This window comes from Hetaerina americana, unplaced genomic scaffold (assembly GCF_022747635.1).
Source record: "Hetaerina americana unplaced genomic scaffold, ioHetAmer1.1.p SCAF_12, whole genome shotgun sequence".
NCBI lineage: Eukaryota > Metazoa > Arthropoda > Insecta > Odonata > Calopterygidae > Hetaerina > Hetaerina americana.
Genome location: NW_027286292.1, coordinates 35,521,693 through 35,534,816, shown reverse-complemented (window position 1 = coordinate 35,534,816; position 13,124 = coordinate 35,521,693). Strand labels below are relative to the sequence as shown.

The window sequence follows — 13,124 nt, the reverse complement described above, 5'->3', positions numbered from 1 at the left end:
ATTCCAATGGCCATAGTTCTTCCCATTTGTCTATCAAAAATAAATTGCCGAAAAATACCGTACTAGTTTCAAAAAAATAATTTGATTGCATTTTTTCCTGGGGACGTTGCTAAAATTTTGCAAAGCTCAGCTGAAAGTCAATGCAACTTAAGTTCCCTATTTTGGCTCACATTTAATAAGAAAAATGATCATAATTAAAATCTCATCTGGGAAGATTCCGTCAGGTGGTTGAATTTCGTGTCAACGGAAAATATCACTTAGTAATTCTCCCCCATGGGAAGGCTGGGTTATTTTATTAAATTAGAGTATTTACGTGACAGAAATTGACATCAAGGTACTGCAAAAAGTTTTTGTTAAATAACTGTAATTTTACATAATTTTAGTCTAAAGAAAACTGCCACTCAGCTCCAGTGAGCTGTTTCACTTTGTTTTCATAATGATTATATTAATGTTATACTTATGTGTGTATTTCAACTATCCCAATCTCCCGTAATTTCTATCCGGTTGCAATGGTTAATATGTTAATACATTTTCATGAAACTCTACAAAAACGAGTTAATTTTCTGGAGGGGCAAGTTAAATTTCGAGGAAATTGCAATTCTGATCATTAAAATAATATCTGGTGACTGCGAAGCGAGTTTAGCTCGTAGCCCTTTTTCAAAGATATGTAGCTCTTTCTTAGTTTTTATATGCATATTTTTATTAGCCATATAAATATTAGAGTTTGTTATTGTTTAAAGATGTGGGGGTACTCTTTTGATTGAATGATATGGATTATAATTTGTGGAGAGGGCCCGTGGGAATTGGTTTCCCTTAATGGTTCGACCAAAAATCCCGGAAGTAGTTGGATTTGCCATGGTCATTTTGTATCCATTTGGAATTGTTTAGGAGTGAATGAAATATATTAGAGCGTCCATTGGGTGGGGTGCTCAGTAATGGATCACACCCATTTAATAAAACCTTCTGCCGATGCCAGGGTACTCGCGTTCCACTCCTTCCTCTCCCCACCAGTCCCAAACTGGCGAAATAACTCCGGAGCAAATCCCTACTTGCCCTTCTATTTTCTTCCATTTCTGCCTGCACTCTGACCGAATACGTTGTAACCCACAGGTGGCATTGGTAGTGGCACTCGTGTCGCATGGAGCTACTGCTTTCGACGAATACACTGCCTGTATGCGGCCCGCGGGACGCGTCCCATCCGGCCGCTCACACTTCTCGGGAGGAAGTGACTACCTCGCGGGCCGCCCGCCGCCCACGCCCCCGCCGCCCTGCGACTTCCGGAAGCAGTCTTGGTGCGCCATCCCGGGCAGTGGATATCCATGGTAACTCACCCGGTCAGCGATGCCTCCCTCTCCCCACTCTACCCTTCCCCCTAACATTAAAGCTGCGTTCAAACTGGTTAGGTATTAGGATGCATGCTTTTAGGTGCCTAAATGTAAGGCGCCTGATGGAAAGGCAGCTTGAGTTTGGACACTCTACGTAGTAGTACTGCCATCTGTGTAGCGAAGAATAAAGAATTCATAGGTGATGTATGAATGTAAATACTTTGACAAGTGATATAGCTCGTGCAAAAATTTTATTTATTTGCAAAAGAGTGCACCTTATGGTTTTTGCGAATTTCTGAGTTCACCTGTAAATTCATGCGGTAGTTTTTTAAATTAAAATTTTCCTTTTCTTTATTTTAATTTAGGAACTTAGGCAATTTTTGAAAGTAGTTTCTTATTCATTTTCTTTTAGATTTTGCTTTACTTTAATAGTTCAGATAGTATTTTACATAAATAATTTTAGACTTTTTACCTTAATATATAGTATTTTACTCCAAGGTCAAGGCTTTCAGTCATTAATTGTTTTTAGATATGATTTGTGTCGCGTTTGGTTCTATTATTTTTAGACGTAATTTTATATCTAAGGGTTTCATATTTTTTTAGTTTAGCTTCTTATTGATTAATTTTTAGCATACAATTAGTTTTTGTCGGCAATTTTTAATTCTTGTTGGTTTTATTACTTTTTAGATTTTTTCAATGTAGTGAAATGGTGACTCTCTTTGCCGAGGTTTGGCCCACGATATATGCATGATTACCCAGTTGCATGAATGCAGACAGTTATATTTTTGCTAAGGCCATTACCAAATGCATAAACTATCCAAACACATCTTTACGCTTGGAGATTATTTTCCGTAATGTTTTGATACCGAAATAGGATTTAACAAGCACAAAAACGAGGCATGGATCACAGTGGTATCCAAAAAAAATGTGAGAGTAGGAGTAAAGAGGATAATATAAAAAGACGATGTTCTTTGTCATGATATGGACAACCAAACCAAAAAAAATGTGTAATTACCACCTCTTTATTTCACACAACTCTATTCAATAACTTTAAAAAAAAGTTATTACAAGAATTAAAACCACATTCATGCGGGAGACGCTAGATTTCTCCTGAATTGGAAGTCTCGCCTTTTGCCACAAGGCTCTACGTTTCTTCAGCGCTTCCAGAGTAAGAATATAAAAAAGGAATTTTACTGTGACCTATTTATTTAATACATTCCCACCAAGGCGGTTATTCCTCCGCCAATTGCCACGCTTCAAGCACTTGGAATTATGGGGTCGCACTCTGGCGTATTTAGGATACACTTCCTGTGTCCTAAATCCATATGCCGTATTGGATGCATAAATTTGTACCCCCCTGCTGCCTAACGAGTTTGGACATAATGAATAACTGATTGAAGCACCTTTCCATAGTTTGGACATCCTTAAAGTTAGTGTCCTTCCTAAATTTGAGCGATATAGGTGCCTAACTGACCAGTTTGGACGCGGCTCAAGAGTGGTCTCTTTAGCCGCAATCCGCCCGCGCATCAACGGGTGATGGATAGGGAATTGGTGGGCATGTCGCTCGTCGCGCGACGTTATCGAAAACGACTCCGCCAATGGGGAATGATTGGTTCGACAAAATCCTTCGAAATCTCGCGGCTAAACGCACGTTGCTGCGCTGCCTGCAAACCTTTTTCTGCCCGTTGCCTGCTCCTTCCAGGAGCACTCTGCCTCCGCCCTAGCTATGGTTAGCAAAGGAAGAGCCTAAATCTGTGACCCCTACTATGGCTGTTGGTGCTCGTGATACGCAAAACGGGTAGAACCGTTGCCTATTCGCCACGTGATTACATCATCGTCATGTAAAGAGTGAAAACAGGTGCTGCCTAATGTACCGTGTTTGCCTGGGGAGGGGAAGTTAAGGGTGTAGGCAGGAGGTTGGGAGAATTACAGGGAATCCGGGCGGAAGGAGGCGGTTTGACAGAAAATTCACTAACATTCAGTTTTGGGGTGGAATTGCGTAAACAGTAGAGCGAAATTAGGAAATAAGTGTTTCCAGTATTCCGTGGTGATGGAGCTCCAAAGGGCTTGCGTTCTGCTCCGTAGGGTCATCTTCAAGGCACGTCAGGCTATGTCCAAAACAGACGAAGTTTTTTTTTTAACTACGCACGGTTTACAGGTTTGGGAATCTGGATGAGCGGGGGTTGAATTTGTGGTGGTGATAGCCTAAGGAATGGGGCACTGATGAAAAATTCGATATCCAATTTATAGGGTTTTACGAAGGCCGCTCTGGTACCGTTAACTTGGTCAGCTGGGTTGCCATCGACGGAGGGGGGAGAGGGTTGTTGGTCACTTGGAACACGGGCAGACACCTGTGTTGGACGGGTGGATGATAAAATCTATTGGTCACGGCCTAAGCTTCGACACAGGTGTCTTAGTGTATTATGAAGTGACTCAAGGTTTACTTTCCCCGTCTTCCCATCGATGGCCACCTATCTAACCGCATTACAGGTATACGAGACCCCTTCGTAAAAAACTCTTAGCTGTCAATCAGAGTTATCATCAATAAACTTTACTGGTCAAAAGCTCACTCATTTTATCTTCACACCAAGAAAAGATGACGGAAAAGGGTGCAGGGTTGGGGAGGGGCTAGAAAGGAACTATATTTATCTTAGAATGAGACTCTTCTTTGCTCGTTGGATAGTTTCGATCTTTACGAGTGCATTCAATTCCTTGCACAAAAGCATTAAGTATCATCCTTTGCCTTTTCTTTTCCTCGATTAATACATTAAATTTGAAATGGAAGGCGGGGTTTTTCTAGATCAGGTTTGTATCAATATTATAGGTGTGAGGTTAACTGCCATGTTACGTTTTCTATTTTCCCTAGCAATGGTTAAATATCCTGCTTGATCTGACCGATATAACTGCCCACCTGCTCACAAGTCTCTCGTGAACACCCTTCCTTGAAACTGTTTTACTGCGAAATGTGAACTCACATTCATCTTTGGGGTTAATTTTGGGTATTGGATGGTAAAGGTTGTTTGGAAAGAAATTTTTGCACGACTCGCGTGCAAATATTATTTGGATAGATAGGAGGGGAAATTTTCTGAATGATGGTAAGCTCCCTTCGTCTTTTACGGAGCTAATAGTTGTTGATTTTCTCGCTGTAACTTTTGTTAGTGGGGATTCTTTCGATTATTACGAGTTCTTGGTCGATGCTGATTGTGGGCGGCGGATTACTATGAATTAGGGAAATTTAAACTTGCTAATTAATAGAAAACATGATCACATATGTTTAACGCGATTACTTGGTTCGTTTACAAAGGTTTCTTATGAAATAAAACCACCTATTGCACAATACCCATGCTACTTCCACTCACCCACCTCCCTTATTTTTCCTACTAATCCAACGCCTACTATTGATTCTCAGTCTTTACTTGCCATTGATGTAATAAATTAACAAATACATTACAAAAAATTATTTTGCAAATCAAAATGCATCTTTTGTCACTCGGCACTTGTAATGCGTTACATATTATTTTATTTGGACTAGACTTTATTTCCCTAGTAATCTTTGGAGAAATAAGCAAATAGAAGTGAGAATGAGAACCATTAAATTGATTTTTACTATAACTCCTTATGTATTGCCAACTTTTTCTAGGTTTAAGTTCATTTAAAAGCAATACGGGGAACCTGTATCACTGGTCCCGTATGCTTTTAGGGTAGGATAGATGAGATAAACGCTAGTAAGGTAATGGTTTCTTAATAAAAGGTGCTGTTGCGAAGCATTTTTTTGCGTGATTTTTATTTTCTAAATATATTGCTTCTAGAATTGCCCAAGAAGAAACTGTGCGAGGGGAGCGTATTTTACTTCCCACGACTCCAAAACTTCAATTTCCAAAGGAACTACGTGATGTCTTGATGGATGAAAGATAATAAAAATGTTTTTATACCATTTCAAATTTACTTAAAAACCGAAAAATTGGCGCCGTGAAATTGAATCCACCGATTTTTTTGTTCACGTATTTAGAGAATTACGAGATTAGCTGTTGCGTCAGCTAAGGTGATTTGTTATTGTGAGAATATTTCACCTCAGCTGGTTATATCGTGGCACAAAGTTGAAAATATATTCCATTCATGGTTGCAAAAGTTGAAATGTGAATGAATTTAATGAAAAGTTTCAAAGCGAATGTATGAATTTTTTGGTAATAGACTTAATGTGAGGGAAAAGGTCACGTGACATATAACTGAGGCGTCCAGTGATTTTTCGCCAGTCTTATATTTACAGGATGCAGTTTAAAAATATTCTTGGCACATTTTTTGGCATAAAATACGTCTCGCAGCACCAACATGTGACTTTCGCTGTCAGTTTTCAAGCAGATATCGTTCTGCTTCTATGGCTGCTCCTGCAAAAATGGAACCGGCGGAAGAAATTGAATCAGCCAACGATTGCTCATGGGATACTACCTCGAGAGTAAAACCGAAATTATCAAAAAATTAGGCCAGTGAATCCGAAATTGCATTATATCACCTTGGAATTAATACGGAGAAATAGTGAAATTGCCAAGTGAAAGTTTTCCTGGACCACGAATCAAATCACAAATCTTCGTCTTTCCGGTGCGTAAGCTTCCTGGTTTATTTCCCATGAGACCCGCCTAGTTGACGCATTCAAATTCTCGAAAAATAAAACCAGACTTTGCTTGAAAACCACCCTAATAACGCGAAATGTACAATGAACATCATTTTTTACAATGAGAGAGACGGTTAGTGGCAGGTCGGATTTCGCTTAAGTTTTATGATTTTATTTTTTTAAGGAATAATTTACGGAATAAACTCGTGAACACCGACAAAGTGCAAATATGTTAGAAAAAATGTCTTGTAATAAGGGTAAAGTATTTGTTGAGTTGCATACATCATACAGTCGGATGTGAAATTTCAAATTTTCGCAATAAAAATTACAAATTCCTTCATAACAGTGTTAATCATTTAAATATTTCCAATTGGCCATTTGCTACAGTAACAATAGATAGTAATTTACAGGGTACATAAAAATTGCACTTTTGGGTATAATTTTGCTTCAATTTTAAATGTATTTCAAAAATAGTTTTTCTTGCCACTTCCAAAGTTATTATTTTATGCTCAAAATTCACTGAGCGGACATATTTTTATAATGGAGTGACCATTAAATGGTTAATTCCATCACTTTAAGCCGTCTGTGAGAGAATGAGTCACTATGTAGGTATGAATAAGATATTAAAACTTGAGCTTATTTTATAACTTGAATATCCTAAGTATGAAGACTACTCTAGATATGTTTTGTGAAAATAAAAAAAACTTTTTTGAGAATAATGTGTGTCGTATTCCACCTAGTGATATTTTCTAATTATTTACCGCCAAATTATTAAAAAATGTGCTTATGTTATTTCTTTGTGTAATGAACTCCACGCTTTAACAATGAACTTTATTACACAAAGCACATCGGGTATAATGGCTAACTCCACCGAAGCTCTAATGATATGCCTCTGCAATGCAATAGTCAGCAAAGAGTTGCATAAAAGACAATTGAGGCATCCACATTCTCTTTAGATTGTTTCTTTTGTTGAAGGGTTTCTGTCCTTTCTCGGTCAATTCATAAATGATAATGTATAACTGCTCTTCCCCATAATAATTCTGCGATGCAAATAATGTGAAATTTATTGCATAAGCTCATTTCGTATTTCTGGATTTTTGTAAATTCCCTACAGTTATAAAGGCTTATTAAAAATAATGCGGATCTCTTTTAAGCTTACATTCTCTTTTCATGGCTTTCTTTTTCGAGAGACACACAAGGAAGAATATATATTGGTATTGTATAAGCGATTTAGAGTATTAGGGAGTAACAAGTCAATGAAATTCTTGGATTTTGCGTATAGAATGATTTCAAATTCAGAATTAGATTGACAACTCTCATGTAAAATACCTTATATTGGAATTTTGCTAAATTATTGACCGCAAGTGGTGAATTTCAATTTTCTCCTCTAGTGTGAACACATGAGAGTTGCCAGTCTTGGAGCTCATTTTAGTATTTTTCTTCAAATAAATAAGCGATGGCCAATAGAAATGACACTATACAATTCAATTCACTAAGTTCTCATACCGCAATGAAGTTGAATGCCGGGGAGTCCACCACGTGCGCTGACTCCTATAACTCTACACCTTGAGTTTTTAGCGCTGAAAATGTCACGATAGGGCTTGAACATCCACTCCACTCCATACATTCCAATTATTTCCGTTTAAAATTCACAGCTCACCCGCAGGAATTGGATCCATATTTATCTAGGCGAGTCCGTTCATTGCAATAGCTTCTTCTGCACACTAGCAAAAACAGCTGAAACTTGACACCCGTTGTAGAACATTCCAATTGCTAAGTATCTCGAGAAAAGTAGTCAATTTTTGTCAAATCTCACACCTCATCGACCTTTACTTGATGATTAAATGATTATTAACGGAAAAAGGAGGCAACAATGGAAACTATTCAGCTCTGTGTGTATCCTATGGAAATAAATGTAATAGGTGGCCTAGGTCAAGGAAATTTTTTGGCACCGGGATCATGTGAGAGGTCTGTATACTCACAGAGAGGCTAGATGTGCGAGCATAGTGCGCGTTTAGATATACTTCCCGTCAAAAGGACCACATTGTGACCCAGCTGCGTTCCATTGTTTCTGCATTTTTAGTTTCGCCAATAGGTTGATTATTCTTGGCAGTAGTTTTAGGAGAGGCAACCGACAGCTAAGGTCATTTGCGCCATTAGGAATGAATAAGAAAGGATGAAGGGTGGAGATAAACCCGCCGCCAGAATTAGCCTACTCTTAACGAAAGGCGCCAAGGGGTCCGCAGCTTGACGTCCATTCCGACGGACGGTGTACTCACTCAAAGTGCTCGCCACAAAACACCTCAAGTAGGGATTGGTATAACCTTGTCGCCTTAAGGATTCGTACCCAGACCCTCTCGGTTGGAAGACAGTACGTTAGCCATTGATCATTCTTGATGCTGATCAAAGATAAAAGCAATTTTTTTGTGTTATAAAAATAATGACGAATCCCAATTAATTGGGTCTATGGCGCTTCAACAGTTGATTGAATGGCTAAGGAAAATCGTCGCTATTAAATATATGCACCTAAGTTGTACTTACCTCAGTTAGTCAGATCGGCTTCCATCATTTCTGAAAATTACGCGATATCTTCGTAGGCTTCCAAAGCACCTTCTCTAAGTGTAGACAACTTCAACCTCACACTGTAGCCATTTTCATCTCCTCACACACTCCCTAAATGACGTCGAAAATGTCTATAAGATGACTCTTTTCCATTTACCCAATACAATTCCTGTATTCCTAGTTTACGTCTATTTCGGATTTCTTCTAACAGCTTACCATCTTTCTCCACACCCGCCGCATATATTAAGTCAATACTTCTGATGAAATGAAACCTTGAAGTGGAGGAAGGGTTTAGAATTTCCTATGGACCTCAAAAATCTACCGGCAGGAGAAATAATGATTGCTCCTGGTCCGCTTTCCCGTGCGGGGGGTTCATACAACTTCAGTGCGGCGGCTATCGAAGCGTTCGATTCCACTGGGTTGAATAGGAAATAGGAAACCATTCCAAATTCTTTTGCTTGGGATAAAGATGGAAACAAACGTTACCTTACTATTACATCTATATATTATTGTGCTAATGCTTTTATAAGTTTTCGAAGGCGTGAGGGCAGTACCATTTATCTTTCCTGATTACTAAGGAATTCAAATTAACTAATGATTGCCGATGAGGTACATAATGATTTAAGATGTCATTAGTTGTGAGAACGATTAGGCATTGTGGGTAGTGAACCAACTTGCATAATGAAGAGAAGACTTATAATACTTGTGATTTAGGCAGAGTAGTAATTTTAATCTGCTGGATAGCATACGGATTCGAAACCCAACTACTCTCTTACTTTATGTATTTTGAACTGTTTAAATAATAATAGACATTGACTGGTGCTGATCTACGAGTATCAATCTCAATTGATCGATAAACAGATTAAATCTCAATTGATTGACAAATAGATTTATAATTTTTTTTATTTAAGACAGATTGCAATTATTTTTCCCAGAATAAATTGCTTATTGGAATTGAACAGATAACGGATATTGATCGAATCAACTCGCATCCATGTCATTTTATTCAATTTTTGATATTGTATTTATCTAGGTTTTTGTCAACGATACCTGAAACTTATGCTTTATTTGCGATTAAATTTGGCTTCAAAAAGTTCGACTGATCTGGGGATATTCACAGCCTCTTAGGTGGGCTCTTTTCATTTAGCTTAAGAGACGCGACATTTCGCGTGTGTCATGGCGATGAGCATTAGGCGGAGAGGCATGCACTCTGTAATTTGCACTTACTTTTACAGTGTTGGGAAATTAAAGCCAACTCAATGGGAATTGAGTCGGTGAGAAATTTGCGCCAGTGACTTTTGGAATAATATTTTGTCGAAAATGTCCACCCCAATTATTTGAGAAGCCCCTTACAAGGGGATAATAGGATAAGGCAATGGAAATCCAAAAGTGGTTTACCGTGATTCACAGGTGCTCTGGGTATCAAAAAGTGGGAAATAAAAGCAATGCTAAGGTAAAATCCCTAGGCATCGACCTGCATTGGCTCTGTATTTTTACGCTGAAGAGGAATGTTGGTCGTTGCCTCGTTAAAGCAGTATTTTCCAGCGATATTTCGATTTTTACTTGGATGTCATGTGCGAAGAACTTTCAAGTGCAGTCCTACGTCCGTCGAATGCGTTAAAACGTGGTTATCTTAGTCGACTTTCATTAAGATGATACTAAATTCGTATCCGCGTTTCTCCCCACCCTTCATCCAGAGGAAGAGTAGAGAGAGTCTCACTCATATGGGACCGTCTGCTCCGAGTTTTGCATGAAATCATCCGTAATTGAGAAAATTCCTGGCTTTTGGCTTTTCGACTTCCTAAGCGGCTTTATGAAGTCCTGCACCCCTGAGTCGTCATATTCGTAAACGAGATATCAATATTTATGCTACAGAAATAAAATTAGGGTATTCATTTTAAAATCTGGGACTGCTGAAGTAAATATTACATATTTGACATTTTCTCAAAGATTTTAATTATTCTTTTACTCTATTTTACCATTGCTAAAAGAATTGGCAGAAGCATAACAAAGAATTTGGCATAAATAATAAATAAGAAATTGATGCGCTGTTAAACAGCACGTGCATTCAATTCTCCCAGGAATCTTATTGACCTCGGATTCACAAACATTCTCTTTTGGCATTAAATGACTCGGGCTTTTCGTGAAAACTACAGCTGCAGTCTTGGCATGAAATATCTGGAAACGGGATTCCTGGAATAATAGCTTTATTTTGAAGCCATGCTGTTGCAATTTAGGTCTCCGATCTAAGAATAAAGTTAAATAAAAGCCACCATGATTTACGTATCGTTCACCTCCCAGAATAATCATTGGGTGAAATGCGCGCCGGGGAAACTAGGAAGTGACAGCCATGCGCCGAGAATGGCGTCCTCGACGACCCAGGAGCGTGTTTCCCCGCCGACGCGTCCTCCTGCGCTCTCTCCGGTCTCCTCTGGCGACCCCCGCAACACTTAGCACGCCCACGTTTGTACCTAACTCTTCACCCGACACCACAGGAGTGGAAACGGCCGCCCACAAGCCGACCGCTCACCGAACTCCCTGGTTCGCTACTCGGCGGTGAGGCTGCACACTACCTGTCGAGACTCGATGGGCAATTTTGAGCGATTTTGGTACTCACTTGGCTCCATTAGTTTGCACATATATATATATATATATATATATATATATATATATATATATATATATATATATAATAGCACAAGGTGTGATCACTTGACAAAACTTCTGCACTGAGTCATATGTAATTGAGAAATTTCCTGCCTCTTAGGGTCGAAATAAAAATTCGGTCTCCTCCACTTGGCCTCGATTTCATTCTAATGCAACTATACGGCTCATTTCTATTGAAAAAATACCTCAATACATAATGATAAACTACGAGAAAATTCCAAAATAATATTGTACCGGTACCTTTGTTCACTATTTTTGCCATGACAACGATATGTGTGTGAGCGTGCATTGTCTTGATGAGATATGACTTTCTCTCTTGCCAAGCATGATCTTTTCTCGAGTATCTTTTGCTGTAGTTGGTCCAGGAGGTTAGCGTAGTATTGTCTAGTAATTTATTGACCTGTGGGGAGATAATTTATTAACAGAATCCCTTTCGCATTCCAGAACACTGTAGCCATCACCTTTCCGGCTGACTGTATAGCTTTTGCTTTCTTTGGTGGTGGTGAATCAATATGTTTCAACTGCCCTGATTGCTGTTTTGTCTCTAGGGTGTAGCAGTGGACCCAAGTTTCAATATGGTCACAAATTGGAGCAGAAAAGTTTGCTGGTTGCTCTTCAAACTGGGCAACAAATGTTTGGAAATTTCTATTCTGAGATGAGTATGTGTTCCTGCGTAGAGTCGCGGCACCCTTCTATCAGATAATATTCTCATATCCAATTACACTGTTAAAATGTGATATGCCCGTTCATATGACATTCCTACAGGTTTATTGATTTCTTGCTCTTTCAGTCGGCGATCCTTCTTGACCATTTAATGCACTTTTGCAATTATCTCTGGGGTAGTGGCACATTTTGGCCAACCACTGCGCAGATCATCGTCTAAGATGTCCCGACCAAACTCAAACTCCCAAGAGCAACAGTGAAATATGAAGGAGTAGAGTTCCCTAGAATTTTCTGAAAGTCGGCATGAATTTATTTTACTTTCAAACCTTTCTTTCAGAAGTATTTAAGCACTGCTCGAATCTAATTTTTTTCCATCGTCACAAATCACTACACGGGAGCAACAAGAGAGAGGCATCTGCACCACAGATCTCTTCCCAGAGCACTAAGACGTTGTTTGTTTGCTGATAAAGGATTACCTATTACAACGCAGGAAACTCGTTGTGCTAGCGCTGTCTTCTGGTGGTGAATCCGAGAACCTTTCAAACTACCCTCGTATCTCATCGCTAGTAGCACAATGTTTTGATCGTTTAAAACAGAAATCTATCTGCGATTAATTCAAAAGCAGTGGTTGAAAATAGTTTTTCTTCGTCTAATAATAGGAAATTTAATTGGAATTTCTATTGATTTGTATTTACATACTTTTTCTATGTGACAGGAGGGAGACAATTTACTCAAATGTCTAACCTTATTGCTATGGAAGACAGTTTGACATATCGAAGCATATAAAACTGGACTTCAATGTGTATACATTTTGACTTTTCAAACGATATTTTATTCAAATTAATTCCCTCAGAATGCATGAATAGGATGTCCAGATGGAACTAAACTAAGTTGGTGTTTCGAGTTCGAAAATTGAATAGAGACACTGCATTAAAAATATGCTTAGGTACTTTCTCAAAATAAATATAAAAGCTCGTTCACCAACGTGAATTTTTATTTGATGTGAATGTCTCATTCAAGGCGTGGAATCACAAATTTAGAGTGGGGTAAAGGAGAGTTCAGTTTCACGAAGGCAAAGTTGGTAACCTGAAATGACCCAGATACTCGATATGCTAGGATCATCTTACACGTTTCAATAGGCTTTTTTCACATTACCCAAAAGAAATGTAATTTCTTTCTTTTGAGGAAATTTTGATGCTTTACCTTCTGGTAAATTAAGATTGAAATGATGGCCGTTTCGGTTCTCTGCATTCATGACAGTGTCAAATATCAACGGGTGCATGCAATTTTATTTGCCA

At 38.7% G+C, this 13,124-nt stretch overlaps 1 protein-coding gene across 1 annotated transcript in view; it reads left to right on the top strand.

Moving 5' to 3' along the window:
* The first annotated feature begins 935 nt into the window (after positions 1-935).
* Positions 936-13,124, top strand: part of spz4 (Spaetzle domain-containing protein 4) — a 35,365-nt gene continuing 23,176 nt past the window's right edge. The window contains exons 1-2 of the mRNA XM_071582954.1: positions 936-977; positions 1,111-1,322. Of these exons, the coding sequence (XP_071439055.1) occupies positions 936-977; positions 1,111-1,322 (254 nt within the window). The remainder of the gene's footprint in view (positions 978-1,110; positions 1,323-13,124) is intronic.